Source organism: Anguilla rostrata, chromosome 13 (assembly GCF_018555375.3).
Source record: "Anguilla rostrata isolate EN2019 chromosome 13, ASM1855537v3, whole genome shotgun sequence".
In the NCBI taxonomy this organism is placed as follows: Eukaryota; Metazoa; Chordata; class Actinopteri; order Anguilliformes; family Anguillidae; genus Anguilla; species Anguilla rostrata.
Genome location: NC_057945.1, coordinates 28,803,151 through 28,829,127, shown reverse-complemented (window position 1 = coordinate 28,829,127; position 25,977 = coordinate 28,803,151). Strand labels below are relative to the sequence as shown.

The 25,977-nt window shown below is 37.6% G+C and overlaps 1 protein-coding gene across 1 annotated transcript in view; it reads right to left on the bottom strand.

Annotated features, from left to right (window-relative positions):
- Positions 1-25,977, bottom strand: part of LOC135238033 (contactin-4) — a 98,076-nt gene that overhangs the window by 30,940 nt on the left and 41,159 nt on the right. The window contains exon 3 of the mRNA XM_064305661.1: positions 2,119-2,256. Within this exon, the coding sequence (XP_064161731.1) occupies positions 2,119-2,173 (55 nt within the window). The 5' untranslated portion in view covers positions 2,174-2,256. The remainder of the gene's footprint in view (positions 1-2,118; positions 2,257-25,977) is intronic.

Here is a 25,977-nt window from a genome sequence, read left to right as displayed (position 1 = left end):
CCAGTCATTTCGGGGGCACCCCCCTCTGATGGTGTCACCCGGTGCGGTCCGCATCCCCTGCACCCCCCTAGTGACGCCTCTGCAAACACCCCTCCCTCAACCTTATATTACATGCTATATTAAAGCTATGAATTAATTGGCACAAAAGAAAAATAGATACATGTTTATGTGTTAAAATCTTGCTTTCCATTTTTAATAAAATAATAAATTTATGTTACACATGCATATTAATTAAGCTGTAACAGGTTACAGACAACAAATATGCTTGTGACTAGTTATAGTTAATGAGGGTGCTATGAGTGATTATTTGCTTGTTTAGATACACAGTTAATTTACTGTTAATCTGCCTGTCTGACACTCATCCAAGGCCCTCTTTTGAGGATGCAAATTCAGCTGCAAAATGGGGTAACAGAGATTAAATGAGACATGTTCCAATTAATTTATCCATTGAGCAATCTCTTAGGAAAATGTTAAATTTGCCTTTTATTTTTTATTTTCATTTGCATGTGAAAAAAATGTCCCATGTGAACTCGACAGTTTCACTTGTGATTGCTTTCTTTTTTCAAATAGAAACTACACTTTTCATATGTGAGAACAAAACACGGGACTTGAAATAGCATAAGTTACCTTTTCCCACTCTCATTTGATAAGTGGGAATAGTTTGTACTCTTCACATATTGGGTGTTCTCGTGGTTTTTGAATACGATTTTTAATATGGGATGAAAGGCGACTGGCAATAGCGGTGAAGAAGTTGCTCTGTGTGTCAGCGTGCTTGTGTCCTGGCCAAATCGAAGGCAATGCACATTCTCTTAAATGGACATAATGATTTTTCTGTACTGGGGCAGTACAGAGTGCATGTAGTATATTATACAGCGTTATCCAACCTGTTCAAATTTATGAGATGCATTCTGAATGTTCCAAGCGTTCAAGCAAAAACACAATGCTCCACTGACAACAAAGAATTGAAAGCATTCTGTCATTTGTCATATTCTCTGACATATTCAATAAATCATTTTTTCATCATAATATGATGTGCTCTTTAGAGTTAGATTATTAAGATGATCCAATACATACTCACAAAGTAATGCTGCCTTGGTCACATGCACTTTGTACAAGCACTTTGAAAAAGTGAGGACGAAACAAGTAGAGTAGCAATCTATCACTCATTAATTACAGAGAAGTCAGCTTTGTATTAAGGGAGATTCTATTTTAAGATAAAAAAACATGCATCAAACAAATATTAATCAGAAAAAAACATGCATCAAACAATCAGATCCCTACTGTATGAAGACAAATTCCAGCGCTGTCAATACAGCTTTTTTCCAGAGCAACTTGATTGACATGACACATGTCTCATAGCGATGTGCATGACCTTGCATACATATCCGCCCACTCAATTATGTATCGGTCGTTGTCTGGGACTAGTGTAGTCATTAGAACAGTGAGAGTTATACAAGCCCAATATAAATTGGTCATATGATCAATAAAATACCTTAAAAATACAGATGCAGACAGCAGTAAGTATTGGGGGTCAGCTGAGGGTAGTCAGACCACTGTGGAAGCAATGGGAGTTGGGTGAAAGAATCAGTCCAGCGTAAGCTTATAACTTCGGGCTTGACATTTGATCAAACATTATTGATCCCAGTGATGTGAGGAAGCCAGTTATGGACCCCTGGATAGCCCTAACCATTGGAAGGAAAAATGTATGTAGGTGAGAAAAAAATCTTAAAGGTCTTTGGAAAAATGGTGATGATATTTTGAATTAACAGTTTATTTAAACATTTTATCAATTGACTGCTCACAATATTCATAATATTTTTGCACAATAAAAAAGTATTTCAATGATGCATAGATGCCAGACGGACAAAATGCATGTCTGAGAAAGCATTACTTTTTTCTCCTTTGTAGTAAAGGATTTTGATGAAAACAAGAGCCAAGGGCCTATCATTCTACTTCCACCATAGGCGCAACTTACCAGCATCAGAACAACATGAAGCGCTTTAAAGAAATACTAAAACTATAAAACAGAAGCTTATTTCCTAAAAAAAAAACATGATCCCTCTATGCAAAGTATGCAGATCAGATGCTGCATCAAAGATGACTTGTGGGACACCTTACCTGCAAGGCAGTCCTTGAGTGACAGGAGGATTAACAGTTCCCATGGCAACAACATCTTCAGTTTCCAAGGTCAAAGATTTTTTTTTTCCCATCCAATTGCCAGAAAGCAGAATGCTTCCTACAAAACTTGTCTTCAATCTAAAGAAAATGAAAGAGAAATTATTATTATTGCAAAGCTTTTTATTCTTTTAATTATTTTTTCTTTTTTTCAAACTGCACACAACCCTTTTAAAAATAGAGCTGGAAGTCCAGCGAAACCAGTGGGTCATTAATAATTTATACATCCAAAAAACAGGAGTCAGGGTCCCATGCCTGTGGAGCAGCTTGCAGCTGATCCACAGGAGTTGATATTTAGTGTACACATTCTGCAGCTACATCATCTCCCAGGGGTGAGCAAGCAGAAGATTCAAAGGCTTACAACAGCAAAAGACCAGTACAACTCCCTGCCAAAGGCAATGTTAAAATTCCTATGAAATTTTATGTGTAACACATTTGCAATGGAATAAATATGAAGATAAATGTGTGTATTGGAACGGCAGGTATGCCATCCACCATGTTATGGCTTGGTGGGGCATACCTCATACCTATACAGCACTGAGAGTTTGGCACTTTTCAGGGTTTCCTGCATAAATAACCATAATTACCACAGACTCTCAGCCCTTACAAACATTAACTTCTGTACCTTCTGACCTCATGTAAACATACAAAATTGAGATACAACTTCGCAAATCCACACAATATAGCCCCAAACAATAGATCAAAGTATTCTGATGAAAGTAGACAATTGTAGGATACTTGAACACACAGGCAAAATAGATAAATAAGGAAGTGCACACGATTCAGCTAATAGAATAGTTTTTAAAACTTGTTTATAATTTGTGATAACAATCTGTTTTATATTAGAAACTAGCTTGCTTACTATCTAATAAATGCCCAAAAATTCAAATTATTCCCTTTACAGCTTTATAATCTTTGCAAGAAACTCATTTATATTTCTGAAATGCTTTCTTTGTCATTTAACATGCAATCCCTACATAATATCATTGCATGACTAGGGATGGGTATCTTTCAGATTTTGAAAATTCCCATGCTAAAACAATACTTTAAACAGTGCCTGGAACGATAGTTTACATATAAAATCATGAGTAAATGACATCATTAAAATAAAGAACAATTTTTTTTTTTTTTAATCACAAAGGCTTGTGCATTGTTCCAGTCATTTTGGGTAAAGTACAGTCACACATTACACAGTTTCGCTTTTGCCATTTTGACTGAGTTTACCATTAGCTAGCTTGCTAATGATACCTGCTTCCTAATGATACCTGTTATCACTCAACAGAGCGAGTCTGATGTTCGGAAGACAGCGCCGAAATGAACCACTAAAATCTGCATTGCATTTCGGTCCTGTAGGCACTGGTCAAAAGGGGACTGGTGCCATAGTGCTACAGGGTTTTGGTACCTAATCATGCCTCAGTCAGCTACATAGCTGATAGTGATAGGTTAAAAGTTGAAGAAAACCCCATTTTCAACTGTTTACAAGATCAAGAACACTTTACAGAATGCAAGCACAGATGTGTCAAAGACTACTGTGAAGACTACACCAGCTTAAAGTCAGAGGGTTCACTGCAAGACATTACAGTTTGGGCATGTATGGCAACCACATGAGCGCACATATTTATCTTACCACTATAAATGTTTTAAAGATATAATTTTTACCTAAACAGTGCCTTTGGCAGTGAGTTGTACACCCATTTGAATGTATCTCACCATACAGACAATCACCTAAAAAGGACTCCGATGTGGTAAAAAGGTAGGGAATATGACAGTGTAGTGAAACATATTAAATGAACCTGCCCTCTTTTAAGAGGAAAGGAGAGTGTAATCTATCTGCTAGACAGAGACACTGAATGCGCTTCAATGTAGATCTGCCAGACAAGATATCCCCTCTGAATTACGAGTGGAAACGACCACTGTTATGAATTTCAAAGCCAGAAATTTCAATATAAAATCCTCTGGTCACGTTCACAGTCCCTCAGACATTGATATCATTGTATATATTCATTACAGAGACACATCCTCTTTATATCTCTCTCCTCAAAATGGCATGGTCATAGCTACAGGGCAGAAGAAAACAGTTGACGAAGATGAGAGAATCCTCCTGCATTATATTAAAATATTTTGGGATTTGTGTTATAAGAATTGGCAGAAATCTGCTTCTGCATTTTGAACAAATCTCATTCTCAAATGTCAGTATGGCTAATATTACTGATCCCTTCATCTGAAATATTTAAGTGAACTATGGGTAAACAACATAGTGTAACCTAAAAAAAAAACATATTCGGTGATACGTTTTGAAGTGTTCTGATTTTTTCCCCCAATTGATTTAATAGAAAGTTATCTGCTTCCAGCAACAGGCAAATAGGTAACACTTATTGAACCACATTACTGTAACAAATTGAAAAAAAAAAAAAATCATCTGGGTCTACCTCAGGGGCAGGTCCTGGAGGATCAAGAACAAATTCACATCACAGCAGACAGCTCCCCGAATACACATCTCTTTTTTGTCATTTTGTTTGTTTTGCCTTGAGTTACAGCCTTAACTTTGATTGATGAGTGTACTATGGCTGAGTTCCAGATGAGATGTGGCTCAAAGGTAAAGACTTTTCCCTCCCTCTCCCTCTCTCTCTTGTAGACACACACACACACACACATAAAAAAAAAAAAAAGAGAAAAACTACATTGGGGGTCTACTCATCATTTTAACATGATTTTAAAGTACATACCAAGTGAGGACCAGAGACATGTCCCCATGTGATTGCCACACACACAAACACACAATAACAAATGTATTATAGATCAATATTAAAGCATGTGCTATATATATTATTCATGTGTCTAATTTCTTTTGGTATATAATATTTATTGTAATATAATATGGTTTCTTTTTTAATTGCTAAGGTTAAATAATTCATATCATGAACCTTGCTTAATACCCTTTACAAACCAGGTGAAGGGGAATGGGCTATAGATTGAATGTCGAGTCACCTTTGAAGTACACACGTCTGTGATAGTAAGATAATAATAACATGATTACAGATATATAGATAATGGTAGAGAGAGAGATAGAGACTGACAGACAGACAGACAAATAGACAGAAAGAGTGAAAGAAATGTACTCGCCTCAAATAGAGAAAACATACACATTTTATGGTAAACAACAACCAATCACATCATTGTTTGTATGTTTTCTTTTTCTCCATTTACAAAACTTTAACTGTTCATAAGATCAGCTTTGCGTAATCAGATGGAGGGGTTGTAGGTTTGCTGAAATATGTACAGATGTGCATTCTTCACTCCCTCCACGATCAAGTGAACACATTGCTAGCAATGCCTTTTTCAGGAAATCTGCTGTATGTCTTAATACAGTGTCAGTACAAACATAGCATAATTCTTAGTAAAAAATATCCCTTCAGTTGATTTATTTCTGGAATAATGTTGCAATGGCTTGCTAAAAACAGAGGATCTATTGTTTGCTGGGCAGTACATAAGCTATTTGAATTGTTTGATTAATTACTATGGAAGAAGCATGCAATGCATACTGTTCATGTAAACTAAGGCAGAGCCAAACATATGCATAGTAAGATATATGGCACACACCTATAAAGCAGTAGTGTAAAAAGTTTAAATATCATCAAAAATGAAGAAAGCATCTAATTTAATGAAAGGCAGCATTGCAACAGCTAAACAACATTATTATTATTATTATTATTATTATTATTATTAAGAATAATAATAATAATAATAATAATAATCATAATAATAATCATAATCATACTCATAATAATACATTTATTTTTATAGCATGGCAGTGCCTTAAATGTTGTAAATGCCTCCGATGTTTATAAGGCTTTTAAAGTTTATGATTCCTTTACAACATGTAGGTCAAAATGTCACTTTCAGTTTATTTATTACATTGAGATTAGTTAAAATTGAGATTTTAAGATAGACCTTGAAAAGAATGTATGATAGCAATATGGGAGTGAAGATGTGCCATAGATATATTTATATCTGTAAAAATATCCTTTGTTAAAGGAGCTGAGGAACTGAACCAATTGGCACTGTACTCAAGCACTTGGGATTTGACATAAAACAATAAGTATGAGATTAAAGAGTAGACTGCCAGCTTTAATTTGCAGGATCTACATCCAAATTGGGTGACCCGTGTAGGAATTACAGACCTTGTTATACATAGTTCCTCCACTTAAGGGAACCAAAAGTAATTGGACAATTGGCTGCTCAGCTTTATCTTTGCCAGCTGTATGTGATTGCATCATTAGTTAAGGAAATATGAAAGCCAACAGAAGGCCTTTAGTTGATTTTCGGTGTGGCATTTAATGAAAACTGAATAATAATCAATCAGAGACATAGCCAAAGCATTAGGTGTGTCAAAAGCAACTGATCGATACATTGTTAAGAAGCAATAATGCACCGGTGAACTCAAAAATAGCGAATGACCTGGTAGACCATGGAAGACCACTGTAATGAATGACCAAAGAATACATTCAAATGTGAAGAAAAAACCCTTTTCTACTGTTGAACAGATCAATAACACGTTCCAGGATGTATCCATCGATGTGTCAAAGACAACAATGAAGAGAAGACACCAGCATAACCTCAGACCACAGATGTGCAGAAGTGGGGTGCTGTGGTTGCTTGAGCAAGTGCCCTTTTTCATTTGATAAAATAATAATTTTATATTGGTAAAACACAAATACTATTTAGGCCTACTTGACAACTATTAATACTGCAACGATATTGTCTGAGAGTTCGAGTTTGAAATCTCAAATCTTGCCTGACAAGCCAGCATAGCATAAGCAGAGGCAGCGTCAGAGTGAGTGTAATAGATAAAATGGCCAGCTTTGCTTGTTGTGTTTTTAATGTGAATTAGAGGAGACCCCACTATTTAGAAATGAACAGGAGAGGGGAGTGCATACCCAGGCTCAGTGGACTGTAGGCAAAACAAACACACCCCATTGTGTCATTGCAGCAGTAGCTTCGCTTGCCTACATTTGCAGAGGTAGCCTGGTCGAAACAGCAAACTCATCGTATCCGAAATTGTGTGAATAGTATGTTCAGTGTTTGTGAAGCAAAATGATAATACAGACATAGAAATAGAAAGTGGCATATTGAAAATATAAGCTCTATGTTTTCTGATTACATCAGAGTGACCTGCTAAGTGTCAAGTAGGAAATTATAATTAATTATTGATTATAGTGTTGGCTAGTTTATTCTAGCTAGCTATATAACTTGATGTTGTGCTATATTGTGGTTATTTGAATTGTTATGTGGACAACAAGTAGAAAATTATAGCACAACCTATCATATGTTATTGCTTAATTATTGATCATGGGGATGGCTAGCTCATTCTAGATAGCTATATGACCCACAAATATAGTCAAAATGCAGTCCAATACTAGTAAAATGAAAATTAATCTGTACCTGGAAATTGTTATTATGCTAATCAGCAACTTTATATTACCTGTTACAGCCTAGCAAACATGGCTAGAAAGGAGAGGATGAAACTTGTTATGTAGAAGATGTAGAAGATTGTTATGTAGTGGCAAAATGCAATCCTAAAAGAGAACACAACCAGAGAAAAGATAAGACCAGTTTATTGGTATATATGGTATTATTTTTATTGCCTGTTTTTATCTTTTCAGTGTGTCAACATCAGACCTGGGACACATAATTTCTACGCTTTACTGACCTTGTCTGGTGTATTGGAACCAATTAAATACTCTGAAATGCAAACCCCACCTTCTGGTCATATTGACAAGCTCAATTACCAACACGTTCTCATTCCCAACTCGTCAAATATTGTAGCTTGGGCAAGGGCCTTCTCGTCACTGACGAGAAGGGCCCTTGCCCAAGCTATAATATTTGACGGGTTGGAAATGGGAACATGTTCCAATTACACCAGCAAGATCAATAGAGCATAGAAAAGTATTTGAATCCAAAACAAATATGTATTTGACCCAGGTCTGTCCATCATTAATTTTAAAACCACCCCCTATGTCAGTGTGGTAAAAGTAGTCATGCCAGGCATATGTATATTTATTTGGGTACCCCTAAATGTGACATTTTGGAAAGTTGAGCAACTGCGCCTCTAACACCCTCTGCATGTACCTGCCTCAGAGGGTTTACCACAAGATGCACACTACGGGTAAGCCTCAAGAACAGAATGCCCAGTTTACAGTTTGTTAAACAGTACATAAAAATAAAAAAATAAAAAATTGTAGAGTTCGGGAACAAAGTCTTCTGGACATATGAGCTGGGTATTAACTTGTACCAAAGTGATAGAAAGAGGAAAGTTTGAAGAAAGAAAGGAACTGCTCATGATCCAAAGCATGCCACCTCATCTGTGAAACAAGGTGGAGTTAATGTTGTGCCCTGGGCGTATATGTCTGCCACTGGAACTGGCTGAATTGTTGAGACTTCAGACGGCTGATGGCAGCATCCGGAGGAAACATCTTACCTACTCAGATCCAACAAATTCCTCAAAACTCTGGCGCATCACCTTGCAGCAGGACAATGACCCAAAAACATACTGCTAAAGCAACCAAGGTGTTTTTCAGGGCCAAAAAGTGGAATGTTTTTGACAGGGCAAGTCAATCACCTGACCTGAATCCAATCGAACATGTGTTTCACTTGCTGTAGACTAGACTGAAGGCAAACAAGCTCAGAAACAATCAAGAACAGAAGATGGCTGCAGTGCAGGCCTGGCCGAGCATCACCAGATACCCAGTGTCTGGTAATGTCTATGAGTTTCGGACTTCAGGCAGTTGTCGAATGTGACCAAGTACTAAATATGATGACTTTAAGATTATCTTAATTTGTCCAATTACATTTGCTGCCCTAAAATGGGGGACTATGCGTAAAAAGGGCTGCAATTCCCACACAGATCACCCAGTATGGATGTGAATACCCTCAAATTAATGCCCACAGCTTACAATCTTCACATCATATTCATTGTATCATTTCAGGTCCAATTGCGCTGGAGTACAGAGCCAAAACAATGATATAACAATATATAATCTTATGTAATATGCTATATTCGTACACATGAATTGACTGGGTGGAGGCACTGTTTAAAGTGTTTTTTGCTAGTTTCTCAGGGCAGAGGCACTGCTCACAGGGCCAGGCAGTTTCCCAGGGTGCAGGCAGATCACGGGACCCAGGATGATCAGTGATTTGCCTCTGCACATGGAGTAAAAGGGAACCCCACCCCAGTGAGGCAATCCATCCCTGGGTGAGGCTATGGCCAACTGTTTTAACCCACAGGACTCCCTGACAAAGATGCCACTGGAAGGGTCGGGATTTTATTCAGGGCCACAAGATCCATCATTGCTGTTAAGACAACTTTTATAGCTGGTTGTGCCACATGTTAAACCCTATCCCATTCATACAGTATACAGTATATAGTATGTCCAGCCAAGTGGTGAGCTCATTTTGTTCACAAGAAAAGTTTATTTCTGAAAAACTGTGTGTGCTGGAACCCAGTGCTTCAAAGGATCACTTAAAATAAAGTGCTGGTCTGGAATAAATGACAACAGATGATGGAGGATGAAAGATGATGAATGATGATGATGTATAATAATAATAATAATAGTTGTTATTGTTGTTGTTGTTAAAATCCTTGGGAAATGCATTGAGTTTACTCATTGTACCAAGGTTAAAGTGGCTAGATAGTAGATTATCCATTAAAATTCCCAAATGAGTGCCCTATCATTACCCTACCAGAAGGTACAAGCTGTGGTGGGTCAAGCCAAGGGGTAAAGTTAACCTCTCCAAAGTCAAAGCTGCCCAGGTTTAGAGGCAGTTTTGTAGCACACCCATTGTTTTTAGGTTTTAAGTACTGAACTTGAGAAAAAGCATTGGTTGCAGACAAAATGTAATGAAATGTTAATGTTCTTCATTATATGAACTCAGATGTCCCTGAGAAATAAAGATGATAATATTAGACAGTGGATGAAAACCGAAAAGTAAATGAGAAGCACTGGCCATGTGAGAAATGGAAGTAGATGGTGCTTGAGATAGAAGGAGAGATTAAATTAGACAAGATTGATTATGTCCCTCTATTATCTACTTGGAGGGACCAAGAATTCTGACCTTCAGTGCTTCTTTTCCCCAGTCATCACTATTGATTTGGTTTCCATTTTTTAACCTTCTGTCTTTTGTTTGTCATTCTCCTCACAGTTCTGGTATGAGTCTCAATCAAGAATAAGAGAACAAGTCAATAACAGGAAATTTGGTTGATGTCTTTCCTTATGAGTGTTATAGAGATGATGCATCTCTTGTCGAGCAGATAAATTGATGCCGCAATGGTATCTGTCGAATAATAAAAAGAGAACTTGGTCTTCACATCCAATCAAAAGATACATAAAAATGGTACTACACACTCAATCATTCTATCAACTGTTGTTTTGCAAGAATATATTGCTTTCCAATAGGTGTCTAAACTTGAGATCTGGTGGTTGTACTATGAATAAGACTTAACATGCCCAGGTTTTCTTTTCGTTAGCTGACTTGACAAAACCTAACAACTGCCATCAGGCTTAACTAAGGTGGCCATCATCTAGCTAAATGGGTTTGTTACTCAAGCATTGTGCGTGTTCCCATAAAAAGGGAGGTGTCTGCAACAATGAGCCAACATCAGTACATCATGAATCATACTCAAGCTCTGTGCAAAAAACAGATATCAGTGAATATAATTGACAGATATAAAGAACGTAAAACAATCATAATGCCAAAAAGCAACACCGCCAACAAAACCAGGGACAAGCTGAATATTGCTAATGATGTAAATTTGTTAGTTAATATGTAATTTACCTTACCACTCTTAACAAATAAATCTACACTCATTAATTGTCATATAGTTTATTTCTAACGTGACAACTGCACATTCTAGAGCTCCTAAACCTTAAACTTGATACACTCAAGAATTATGGAACTTAGGCTATTGTTCCATAATTAAGGGGAGTTGACATGGAAGCATAGGATTCAAGAAGCTTGCATATGCACTGTATCCTTAGTGTATCCACAGAGAAAGGCTATTAATTTGGCTTGCAAATAATCTCCGCCCTTTAAAGAGACTCACTATCTCTATGGGATCCTCCAGGAATTGAGATGCCTTTTTCCAAGGAGTTGATTGGTCAAAGGGTGGTGCTTTTATATGCTTCTACCCATTAGCTGGAACATAACCTGCCCTGGACCACGTTAGCCATGCAGCATAAGTTACCATGGTGATATACCCCGATTAAAAGTGAGTCAGCTTCATGATACGGAAAAACCAGGGTTAAAACCCGGCTAACCTCGTACTCTGACTCCGCAGTACACCCCCGTGATGGAAAATAATGAAACAACACACATTTTTTTCCAACCACAATTGCAACATCATTATCATCAACAACAACAACAATAATAAAAAATAATAATGTGACTTGTTTCATCACAAAAAAACAAAAAAACAATGACTACCCATTGCCATGTAGTGCCTGAGCTATTGATAGAATAAAGCCCCCACTTACTGACCTTTTATGTACGTGTAAAATTCCTGTCACGTTCGAAGTCCGTCATCTTTCAATATATCAAAGGGAAATTCTGTAATGACAATATTTTATTACTAGATGGTGATGTGCATATTGTAGCTTTGATTTTTAAGTGAATTGTATTGCTGCTGCTATTATTATTATTATTATTATTATTATTATTATTATTAATAATAATAATAATAATAATAATAATAATAATAATAAAATGTCAATATAAAGACTGTGAACTGCTATCATTATTATTATTGATTTTATCTACATTATATTTTGGTTTGATAGTTATTTTCTTCAGCATTTCTAGGAAGCTCAATTTTTCTTGGTTCATAAATAAAAACTCTCCTACTTCCCAAAGATATTTCATGAGATAACATGATGTAGATTTAATGTCAAGGGCTATCGTTGATTGTTTGTTTTTTTTCTTTTTTTGATAATTTCAGGACGTATCCCCTTCCACCTGTAATTTGTGGTTTATCGTGGCTACTTACCATTTAGAAAATTCATTCATTTTGTGAGAGGATGCTGGAATGACAAGAGCACCAATACAGCCCATCTTCAGTGGTTGTCTAACAAGCTCCATAAGCCTAAAGTCATTAATGTTTCTGCTCAGAGAAGAGATCGATGCTAATTTATATTAGCTGTTCATTTCAATTTCACTTTCAGAAGGATGGAATTTCTCACATTATAAGAACATCTTGCATGCCTCAATCCCAACCCCCCCCCCCCCCCCAATAGAATTTGAAAGTTAAACTAGTGCTGCTGTTTGCCTTTGTTAATGCAACAGAGCTATGATTATGCCTGTCAGATGAGGAACGTTGCATCCTGCAAAGAGCCAACGCTTTGTCAGATAGCACAGCTCTGTTTTAATGATACATAGGTCCACTGCCATCCTCAGGGAGAATGTTTTTCTTGGTCACAGTCCAGAAATTTAAAGTAGTTGCTCATGATCCCTATGATTAATTTATATACCTGCAAAAAATACAACGGTAATAATTCTTCTGCCCAGCAGATAGTGGTCGCAGGTGCTGGAAATACCAAGTGGGATGAATCTGAGCTAATGGTGCCTGCAAGGGAAACTAGTCGTCTGGGATAATCCCTAATAATGCCATAGCACAGATAATGTACGGCTCAAGGATCGGCCAGAGATAGAGAGATAGGACAGGACAAATCAGGACAATAAATAAATCACTTGGCTTAATTAGTATCCAAGAGCAGAATGACTTTGTTTGTTAAGTATAAATTAATGAATGAATAAATAAATAAATAAATAAATAAATGCACAGTTAAAATGCACTCTAGTGACCACTGTTCCACTTCATTACTTCTTGAGTTCAGAGTTACTTAGGTGGAGAAATGAAAGTCAGGAGCAGGACTTGTGTGAGATAATTAAACCTATCTGTCTTTAATTACCGCACACAAGTCAGGATGTGGATCAATCAGGGGAAAAAAATGGATTCTGTGTATTTGGTATAAACTGAGTACTGAACCTTCTCAACCTTCTGTTGTCAGGGTGGTGGGCACGCCCAAAAAGTTTGCTAATTACATTGCAATGTGGTACTATAAAGAGTAAACCGAAAATAACATAGAATAAAATAAAAATAAATAAATAACATAAAAACTCGAGTTAATTATTAATTTGACCTGAATATTATAGAAAGTCAGGATACTTTCCACATATTCAGAGCCACAGTGGCATATGAGCTTTGATATGCAGATTACCACAGTTTAAACCAAGCAATGCTCTACAATGTGCCTTGCAAACAGCAGGACGCAGATTTGATTCCCAGTCAGGTCTTAAACATTCAGCAAAGTATCCTGCTGAAAATGTTAGTTCTCTAAGTTACCCTGGATAAGGACACCTCCTAACACAATTATCTAGTGTAAAGCAATCACCTTTTCCCCAGTATGAGGAAAAACAAAGATCTAAATCAGTAATACCTGTTTCTGCCTTTGAGATTGCAGGCGTTTTCATAACTCTCTGCTTTGTCCCTGTATTGCACACTGTTATCAGTACAGACAGCTCTCAATGGATATCACACTCTAAAATTAAATATGAGAGAAAGTTTCCTCCAACCAGCCACAGTAATCGTTTATTATTTACAAACTTCATATTCCAGGCTTAAAGCCTAGAGCACAACAAAGAGGGAGCTAAGCCACAATATGTAAATAAGTAGAAAAAAAATACACATAATATTGCATTCAACATGAACAGATATAAAACACGTAAATTAGGGCTACAATCAAAGGCAGATGACAGCTACCTTGTGTTCAAAGCCAAGCCAATTATTTGTGAAGGCAACATTTTTTGCACTGCACCACAAAAAAATATTCAAGCCAATTGAGGGCCCTCTTCATCATCATAAAAAAGTAGAGGCCTGTACTGAGTGTGAGTGTGATGTATTGTGTGAGATTAACACAATGCCATAAAATATAATGGGACATGTCTGCCTTTTTGTGCTGTGCTAAGTTAAACCCAAATTGTTTTGTGGGCTGCAGATCACGTCTCTAATTACGATTCATTTTAATGATAAAGCGTTCTGGTGAATCATCCATTGCAGTGCCATTGGTGTTCTGCTGGGTTTAATATTCCTCAATTCCCCCCTTTCTCCGTCCATATAAACAGTCTTTTGTCAATTATAATTCAGACATTAAGCTTAAGGATGTTTAGGAATTGTGCTGTTCTGCCATCTTTCACAATATAAGGAACTCAATACAGAGCCACCTGAAATAGTGCATTACACATCAACAGTGTAATATGTCATAGCAGGCTCAGAGTCTGTAGCCTGAAAACACCTCTTAAAATATCTCAAGGCACTAACTGAATTTCATAAAGGGCCAAACAGAATCAAACAAAACATTATGTATAGGCTTTTCAAGCAGCTATAAAAATAACAATACAAATTAGGCAAAGACAGTGGAATCTACAAAGAAACACCTATATTTGGTCCTTTGGTATACATGATTCAAGCTTTATAATTTCTACATAAATATATGTTTCTCATGGTTGAGAGATCCAGTAAACTAAACAACAAAACACACATGCACACATACGGTATAAGGATTATTTTCTGATACATAAGCAGCATTCAGAATGGCTGCTCCAGGCTCCATGTCCCTCACATATACATGGTCTCAAAATACATTGTTGCATTCTTGCACTGATAATCATTTCAATGAAGGCTTACAGTTGAGGGCGACACACACACATACACGCACACGCATGTACCCACACAATCACACCCACACCCATACACACACACTACAGCAGACTATTCAAACTAAATTCAACTACTTTCCTAAGCCTGCAACTGAAATTATGTATCCAAGCAAGCGCATAAAGATGTTACAAAGTCATTCCTAAGCAGCCCCATCAGCATTTATACTCATTTCCAGTTTAGATGTGGCTCTCACTGATTGAGTACTCACAAAGTAAGTGAAGTGAGCCCCCTCCATCTGCTGCTATGAAAATATTAAACCACACGAAGACCCTACTGAGGCTCTGATCATCTGATCAACCTGAAGCTGGGAGGTATTTAAATATTTTCCCCACCCAGAATGGCACTTTTACTGTAATATCAGCCAAGTACATAAAAAGAGTGGAAAAAATACTCAAAATGCCTGACTACTTCTGCTGAAGAAAGGGGGATGTGGGTGGTACTGTACATGATCAAGTATTGAGATCTCACACAGTTTAACCATTGTTTATTTGACAAGACTATATTTTTGAATGACTGGGTCCAATGAGTTCTTTCTGTGGTCAACATATCAATTTGAATGGTGTTTTACTAAGACAACTCAATGGTGAGTTACTTTTTACTGTATACTTTTGTGGGTAAGGTTAAATATAGGCAGAAAACAGCACAATTTAGGAGTGGATTCATGCTGTTCTGGAAAAGGAAATAAATGACCTCCATCTCATCCTTCTCTTACTTTATACATAATTAATTCCCAGGACATGCCCATATTCATGACCAGTTTACCACAGGCAAAATGCATGTGTCTCAAAACAGCATTTGAGCCCTTCTGGATAATCGAGAAGTGAACAGAAGTGAACCGTAACAGGCGATTACCCTTGTGTAACTGCTTGAGAAAGTGATTTAATTATTTTGAAAATACTGCCACTGTTATGCTGTACAAAAAGACTAAGGTTGTAAAGAGTGCCCAAATGTATTGTTTACACAATGAAGAAAAAAGAAAGAAAGCATAAGAAGCCAAATAACTGGAATTCCTGAGTGAACACCATAGCGGCCATTTACTCTTTGTAATTTGGTTTTCAGCATGACACACTCCTGCAGAGCTAAGAAAAAAAAAAAAAAACTAAGCTATGATCGTTTCTTCTAGGTAGATAGAGCCCAGTGCCCAGAGCCCTTAATTCAAAATGCTGTGCACAATCAGGGAGTGTAATTCAGGCGCGCAGGGAACCAGACAGCTTGCAATTTTGCAGCAAGTCTTTCAGACCTGCCTATTAAACAACTCACCAATGTAGATAATAGAAACATACAATAAGCTTGACCTGGGAAAGCAGTAATCAGAAGATACGCATTTTGGTAAAGCACCAGGTGTCGTGTTTATTCAGCAGACCTGAATATCAAAGACAAAGCAATCCAACAAAAACAAGGACATTAAAAAAAGAAAGAAAGAAAAAAAACTGAGCTAAAAAGTTACTTTTGTGATAGAAAATAGAAAGGTCTTCTAGCCTTGCATATTAAGAGCACAATATGAATATGTTTGTGATTGTCTCACAAAGCAAGCTTTGTGAGACACATGTCCCATACCCCTAGGAGGCTTGCACAAAGGGGTTAACCATACAAAAACAGCCTCAGTAATATATTACTTAGTATATACATATAGCAGGGCTCAGTCTGGTAATTCTAATCAGAGAAATTTGTAAAAAAGAAAGAAACAAACAAACAAAAAAAAAACTACTGGCTAAGTGGGCACACACACCAGGCTTGGGTTAGCTAAGCTTTAAAAGTGTGCTTCTTATTGCAGTAGATGGCTGAGACTAGGAATCCCATACTGAGAGAGGGAGAGACCGGGACAGAGTCACGAAACAACCAAAGAACGTTGCTGAAAAGCTTTTGTTGTGTTTTGGTTTATTTATACTTTGTTATTTTTGTTTCTTATTTTTACCTGGATCCCATGAGGGTGAATGGAGAAAATTGTTTTGTTTATTTATTTTGGCTGTTTAAACAATGTGTTCTCCCCTATAAAAACCAGTGAAAAACTGAATTTTTGTATCTCCCTGTGTCCTGATATTCCATCCCTCCCAGGGGAGTCACACTTTGTGTGACAATAGGCTATGGATGTAAGCCAACAGAAAAGCACACAAGGAAATAATAATAATACAGAATGAAATAAAATAAATGCCAACAAGTGGCTGTTTTTTTTTTTTTTTTTTTTTTAGAGAACTACAAAATACAAACAGAAGAGTTGTGAAAAATAAAATAGAGCTAAACTTTAATAAAGGTGGTTAATTAGTTATTTTATCAATTATCCATTTATTTGCACTTAGCTGTTAAATATATTGTAAATATTTATCCAATCACTCCACCAGAGACTGGTTGGTAGGTAAAAATTGAATGAAGAAATGCTGTACATGTAAAGAGTAAAGTAAGATTACAACATTAAACATGTTATCCTTTTTTATCCTCTTTAGAAATCAGTGCTTCTTTCATCTGTATCTCTATATTGCACACATTTTGATTTTATATTGAAAAAAAAAAAAACTCTAAATGTCAAAATCTTTGAAAATCATGTGCATTTCATTTAAATATTGACAATTCATTTCATCAAGACTGAAAATAAAAGGTTTATCATAAGTTAACTCCCAAAGTAAAAGCATAGAAAAACAAGCAGTTATATCCCCCCATTCTTTACTTCAGCCCTGCACTGTATTGTGCAATGCTGTTAACTCTGTTTAAGAGTTGATTTTTTGTGTGTGTGTGTGTGTGTGTGTACAAAACTCTTTCTTCAATCCACTCTTCCACCCAGACGCTGCCCTCAAGTTCACAGTCATCACAGTTTGAGGAAATGGTCTTAAACAGCCCGACTGGACTCCTTTCTTCCAAAGAAAGATTTTGGGTCCATTTCCTGTGAATAGCAGTTGAGTATGCTGGCAAAAATAAGGACCAAGTCTCCCATTTTACATAAAATTACATATCCTGCATGATATTTCCCTGAAAGGCAGTCCTTGCTGTACATCCTAGCCCAGAAGCAACACAAAAGAAACTTTTTCCAATATATAACTAAACAAAAAATATGAAAAAAAAACAATCTATAATGCATCTTATGAACATATTTTTATTGTAAGGTTATTTTTATCTAATCTGGCTACATGCTAAAACGTAACGCACCATTTCCCCAGACCATGTGCTCCTGCTGTGCTGCTTCATGAAAGTCCCTACTCTAATTGTTACATCATACTATTTTGAACATCTCATTCGATTGATTGCAGAAATCTCATCACACACACTATCTCTAAAAAAATACTTGAGGAATGTGTTAGGGGCAACACTGTGCAATAGAGGGATATGGGGGGTTATGAATCGTATTAATCTTTTTTTATTTTATTTTATTTGGTGTCTCCAATGTCAATTTGTGAACTATGTACACGCATTCTGATATGCTGTACCCCTGCTGCTGTCTCAGGAGGGTGAAGACAACTTGAAACACCCCCCAAAACCCCTGGCGCCAGCTGGCTGCGTCTTTTCAGCCTACAGCCAAAAGCAGTGCATGCACAAATCAGGGGCGGAGGAGACCCAATCATACACATGTGCAGAGAGCAACCTACAGGTGCCTGGATGGCCAACAGAGGTCGCTCGAGCAATGACCACTGCCATCCCTGCTGACTGAATCCCTCCCATATATCCCCTGTGTGATACAAAGCTAAATGTGCACTACCCCTGCATGGCTGCTGACCAGTAGGCACTGGCACTGGCACAGGCCGGGGTGACGTGGCTCAGGAGGTAAGAGCGATTGTCTGGCAGTCGGAGGGTTGCCGGTTCAAACCCCGGCCTGGGCGTGTCGAAGTGTCCTTGAGCAAGACACCTAACCCCTAACTGCTCTGGCGAATGAGAGGCATCAATTGTAAAGCGCTTTGGATAAAAGCGCTATATAAATGCAGTCCATTTACCAGATTCAATCCAAGACTGTGGTGATCACTGAGTGAGCAACCCAGCAGCCCTAATATGAATCTTAAAAAATAAAAATTTGAAAAATGAGACCAGACCAGGACACATCTGAAAATAACAGACAGAAAAACAAGGGTCAATATATTCTATATTAAGTCTCACTGTATGTCTGCAACTTTTAGATTCCTCTGGTCACTAACTTATTTTATTGCCTTCTACATCAGTGCCAAATACCATTCTTTCAAAAAAATCTCTCTCTTGTCCTAAGTGTAAGAGTATGATTTACACTCAGCTCACTCTAAGAGAGGTTGTCTTTCTCCCTTTTTTTAATGGGTAGGTATCATTGTGCCTATTGGAGATTCCACTAAGTGCCCAAAGCTAGGAGTTGTATTACTGCTACCCAGGAGATTATGAATGATAGGGAACTGCTTTTTACATTCATTATAGCACCATCCATGAATAATTCATTGAATCAAATTACAGACCAAGAAATATTCAACTGTGTTGTATCAGGCCTTCCCTCTCCAATTGATCACATCTTATAAAGGTAATACATTCACTTCTGGGAGAACAGCACCTCCATTCACTTGAAATTTCTGTATAAGCACATTTAGTACCACCTTTGGCTAAATAGGGAAAGAATAACAGCTATTATATTCTGCAGCCTTTAAGGAATTCCTTTTATCAACTGATATCAGTTAATATGACCACATTCTGTAAATAATATTCTCAACTGTTATTTAGTTGATTTGAGAGAGAGAAAAAAAAGAAAAAAACTCAAACAACTGAAGATATTCTGGAATAAGATGACATAATAGTAAAATCATAAAATGCTGATAGCATAACTAGATCATCATTATCATCATCATCACAGTGCAATATCAGCACAGCTCAGAAGCGTACTGTCAACGCGACCCAGTAGCCAGCTTGCACCAGGGAAACACAGCCGTCAGTCACCTTAATGATATGAGAGACAGCAGTGACATTTCAGAGAAAGGGGAGAGAGTCCATCATCTGTGGTAGAAGATCTAGCGACCAATTCAGTTAAAGGTTAGGTGTGAACTATGACCAGTCTCATTGAAAGTGTTTTGACAAAATACAGACGCCCCCCAAAAAATCCCAGTGTTAACAAATAATACCTGGTACACCATCAAGAGATGATAAAGTACTGTAGGGCTCAGAAGCTTGGAAGTACAGTACTGCAAACAGGAAAGTGTGCTGTCAGTGGAAAGAAAATACAACCAATTAAATGAATAAGTAGGTAAATACATTAAGTAATTATGCACATCAATTTTTGGCTTCCTTTTCTTCCAAGCCAAACTATATTTAGGCACATGCACCACCAACATAACGATTTGCAATGCTGTACCACTGGAAAACCCATTATAGCTTATACCCTTCCCTGGACGGATATCCTCAGAAGGGGCTAACAATAGCTCATCGGCAGCATCATCTTCCCAGCATCCACGTTCTACAGTAAGGCTGTGTGTCCTTGACTCAGTTTCCAGTGACAGTTGAACTAATGGAACAGAATCCACATGGATGAAAGAGACAGCAGGGGATTTTTCCCCACAGCTGATGAACAGGAATCCCTAAAGTCAATGGTGCAATCCAAACTGATTAGATGACGCCACTATTTTGGAAAAGGTCACAATAAATACAAAAATCAATCAAGTGTATGAGTACATAGGTTTATGACCATATGATAAAACCAATGTCTGACAAAGTAATAGATAGACACCATAGTGAGCAACTGAGACAAAGTGCAAAATACGCCTGCACCTCACCCAAGTGTGAAAGATAAACTATTGAACACATTTATTGATATACATTTTGAGACTTACGTGCCAAACAGCAGTTCAGAGTATTCATCCTTCTTGGATAAAGTGGGAGGGATTCTGGAAAAGGCCCCACCTACTGACTCCATAGTCCTACTGGGAGATTTCAATGTTCACGTGGGCAATGACTGAGAAACTTGGAGGGGCGCGATCACACTGAAACCTGTATTGACTGAATACACTCAATATAAAACCATAGCCCAGTCTAGACTATTTAAGACAAGTTAACAATATAATAATAATCTTAGTATTGTGACAGTGAATCAATTTATGTTGTTTTCACTCTGTACTCCAGCACATTGGATTTTAAATAAACAATGAATATGTGTTAAAAATGTAGTCAGTTTTAATTTGAAGGTAATTACATCCATATCGGGTGATCTGTGTAGGAACTGCAGCCCTTTTAAAAAAATCCCAGCCAGGGCTTTTCTGTGTGGAGTTTGCATGTTTTCCCCATGTCAGGGTGGGTCTCCTCCAAGTACTCTTGGTTTTCTCCCACAGTCCAAGCCTGTGGCTTAGGCTATTTGGCAAGTCTAAATTGCCCACAGGCATGAGTGTGGAAGTGAATGGTTTGTGTTCCTTGTGATTGGCGGCTTGTCCAAGGTGCATTCCTGCCTCTCCTGCAATGCATGCTGGGAAAGGCTCCAGCCCACCACTGCCCGGACCATGAATAAGCAGTTTAGATTAATTAATTAATTCATTCATTCATTCATTAATTAAAGTCCTCATATTTAGTGCTTGGTTGCAAATCCTTTGCATCTAATGACTGCTTGATCGCTGCGACCCATAGACATTACCAGGCAATGGGTATCTGGTGATCCTCTGCCAGGCCTGTACTGTAGCCATATTTAGTTCCTATCCTGGGTCATTTTGCCTTCAGTCTTGTTTTGAGCAAGTGAAACGCATGTTCAGCTGGATTCAGAATGGGTGATTGAACATTCTACTTTTTGGCCCTGAAAAACTCTTTGGTTCCTTAGCACTATGATTGGGGTCATTGTCCTGCTGCAAGGTGCACCTCTGCCAAATGAGTTTTTCAGGAATTTAGTTTGATCTGAGCAGACAAGATGGTTCTGTACACTTCAGAATTCATCCTGCTGCTTATGTCACATCATCAATGAAGACAAGTGAGGCAGTTCCAGTGGAAGCCACACATGCCCAAGTCATAACGCTAGCTCCACCATGTTTCACAGATGAGGGAGAAGGCGGGGTGCTTTTGAATCCTTTCTTTCACTTTTTCTCCTTTCTTTCACTCTCTCAATACTTTTGAATTTAACTGCATATGCCACTGTCCTTACTGTTCTTCCATTAATGATGTAAAAATGAGAACATTGCTGATATTGTGGAACTGAATTCTTATGTGGGGTAACAATGGATTTATGTAGCATACACATGGTTTAGCATGGCCTGCCATGTCATTTTATAACAAGACATGTCTGTTATGTAATTGTCTGTGGTGTTCACAGAGTAGATGCTGCTTATGTTTTGTTTGTGTTCCCGTCCTTTCTCTCCAGGCGATGGAAGATGTAAAGATGGATACTGCCCTTCATTTGAGCACAAGAGTCTGCTGGACTGAAAGAAGACCCTTGCCCTTCAGAGCTGTACAGAACACAGTACAAATAAAGCTCACAAGCCATCTACTAGTTTCAAGGTTGAATGCCAGACAAATAAATGTGATTTTGATCCAGCTGTTTTTATTATTATATATTTTTTTACATTATCTGTTATTACAAGGTCAACTGCTAAGAATGCTACTACAGTGGTAATTCAATTGGCAGCTACACAGAATAAAAGCAGTGAGGAAAATGCAAAAATAAATAAATAAATAAATGAGAGCGTGATTTTGGCAGCTGGCCCAGCAGCTACAAGTATTCTACATCTACCATGCAGTAACTTTAAAAAAAACATATATATTTTTTTTCTAATGGCTTTCACTCTGTTAAGAAAAACTGGCCAGATTTTTGTTTTACAATGCTGCAAAATTAGTCATGATAGTGACAGTTTTATATCTGGCCAGTGGGAGCTTCTCTTTTTGTACTGCTAAATTGTCATTCAGTTGAAAAATATCTCTGCAAAAGAATACAGTATAGGTTATCTGCTCACGCCAGCAGTCATGGATATATTTGGGATGGTTATTCCATGGGAGGCACGTCAGAAGATCAGAGGTGAATGATTGCATTATTCCAAGCTAGAACTGAAGGGCTCTTGTTACAATTTTGCAAGGTCAAGAGTGACATGATTAGAACTAGAAGGATTCAAAACAAAACAGAAAAGGAGTAAAAAAAAATCTAAAGGTATAAAAGGTCAAGAGTCGGTCAGGCAGAGAAGCACTACTGAAGCATCACTCAAAAAAGACAACAGCTCTGAAAATGATTTATTTTCTATTGCTGAAAAATAAAAGCACAAAAAATGCACATTTTAGGAAATAGTTCAGAGCTTGCTCACTATTGAGTAAATGTTTGACAGCCCACTCATTGCCCCTGTAGCGTTTATGGTCCCCATAGGGCCCCAGTCTCTCTTGTCTCAATTAGTGGGAGGTTCACTGAGGCCTAGCCTGAAACACCAAGCAATGCTAAGCCCAAGGGAGAGGCGGGCTGCTTACATGAGTCGGCTCTTCTGCTTTTAACTTCATTTTGTTTGTGATTACTGCTAAGAAAACAGTGCTGATTTGTATGCCCTAACTGGACCTAATTAATTTTAGCCCAATAGCTGGCACTTTACCTCTTCATCATTGCTTTTAAGGAGTGGCTTCTATGTATGAGAACCATTTAATTAAACTGCAATAAATCACCATTGTCAAAAGTGCCACTTAGAGACTATGATGTGCATGTGAGCGAACACTGCTTTCGGGGGCTGTCCATGTTATGGTAAATTGCCTCTAATTCATTGGAAACAGAAATACCCATTGATTCAAGATTTTATATTAAGTGCTTTCTTATATCAATATTGATGCATACTAATTTGACTATCAGAGACAGCCGCATCCAAAACATAAAACAAATTGAAGTGAGTATTTTTTCACACAGTGTCAGAGGCACAATAATACGTTGAATGTGCAATGTCACATCTATAACCTGTGTAAAATCCAGAAGGGATTCTTTCAGCAGCTCAGAGCTCAATCCCTCAGCACACTGTACCTTGTCACTGCTTTGTCCACATCCTTGCCAAAGACTCACAACTTTGATCTTATTGGCATCGGCTAAGAAGAGGTTTACACTGACTTAGGCCGTGTGAACGACTCCCGCGGAGTACTCTCCTCCCCGCTCCTTCCACGCTTGCGTTCTTTATTTAACGGACCCGTCCCATTATACAGGCCCCCTGTCTGACTGCTGTGGCACTGCCTGCCGCACGCAGAGGAAGGCCACTGCAGTCAGCAGCCCGTGGGCCTCACCTGCACCGAGAAAAACAAATGTGGAGCAAAGCCTACCTTGGAAGATGCAATTTGCCGAAAAAGTACCACTTTTACAGCAATTTCTGAATTGCCAGCAGTGATCATTAACGATCCTGAAAAAATCTTCCTCGTAAAAATGGTCTTGCTTAATTTATCATTCAGATACTTAAAACAACCAACCCCAGGCCTAATTTCCTTAGTTTCTTCTAGTTCTGCAAGACGAAAAGCAGCTGTATGACAAACAAATTCCCCATTATTGTTATTATTATTATCATTACAGAATGATATATTTGACAATATAATTTAAATTAAGAGCTTGACAACTGTATTATTGTGTTATCTAGAATAGTTCATTATAGGTTATCTTATTAATCCCCAATTAATCAGACTGCCTTAATTTGATTTAGAAATGATAATACACTGTGGCATAAACATATAAAAACAGAAAACTAACATCAAAGATTGACAATATACCTGGGTTAAAAAATTGCTCTGGGAAACCAGAGCAGATTGGAGTTTTGCAGCAGATCCATGTGCCGCTGAAAGCATAATGCATTTGACTCCACCTCGCCACTGTTGCCTGGAGACCAACCGGCATGACATTAGTATGCACAGTGTTAAGAGAGGACGTTGAACATGGCGCCTGCTGCCAGTGACATCAACTACAATGAACCCAACAGTCTCCTATTAGCCCTGCAGAAATCCACACCAGCACTGAGCACACTAGAATAATCTGAAGTACCATGTAGGTTATTATTACTATTATTATTGTTATTATACAGTGCCTACTATGCAAATAAATACACACAATGATTAAACAATTAAGACACGTACAGCACATAAACTAACTAGACTGATGCATTTATAAAAATCCAGTATAAACTATTATACTTAATAAAGATTAATACATTAATAAGCAATTTGATTCAATTAATTATTCATGGTTGGTGCTGTAATGAATGTAGAAAGTGATTCCTTACCATCCATAATCTCTGACAAGATTAAGTGCTGTACTTTTCACACTCTAGTGCAGGTCCAGGTTTTACCCAAACGGAAAAGAAAATTTGAAGAATTTTGAAGATTTGAAGAATTTGTTGAAGAATATTTGTTTTCATGGCCAAATGATGATACAAAAAAATATATATGTCAATGGAGTCACTTCTGAGTTGAAACCCTCCTGAAGAGATAAGTGTATATCTTAAATTCTTAAGAGGGCAAACATATGGTGTCACTTTTTATTTAAGTACACAATAATTCCAGCTACAGCACAGAATTGTAAGACAAAGGTGTGAGGTAAGGAGAAACCAAATCACAAGTCTGGATTCATATTCACTGCTACATTTCCTCAGTTATAGTGCTCTAACATGGCAGCTGGTCTTAAGTCAGGAAAAGCAACTGTACATGAAAGGACATAATACAATGGCAAATGTAAAATGCAATCCTGTTAATTAATTGAAAAACTCAAGAGGCTTCTTAAGAAAAAAAGGTTGTACAAAACTGCAAACCGGACTGGGAATTTACTAAATCATATCTTCCTGCACAGAAAGTAAATGAACATCAAGACAAACAAGCACTTCCCACCACTGGATAGTGCATTTAATATGAAATAAATGATGGGTTGTCTTGTTTGCCAGTACAGTGCATGTATTTATGGCCTGCTTTGCTGTTTTCTGATTATAATCTCTAGAATTCTGTGGATTGGTAACAAACATAGTATATTATAAGGCTGCATGGCATCTAGACTCCAGGTTTGATTTATACCTTCAATAAAAGATAATAGAAATGACAATAAGATTTACCTCGTTCATTCTAACAGGCTAGGAATGATACAGGCCTCTTTGTGGCCATAACAATCTTTTTCAATGCAATTATATTATGTAAAGCTGGGCACT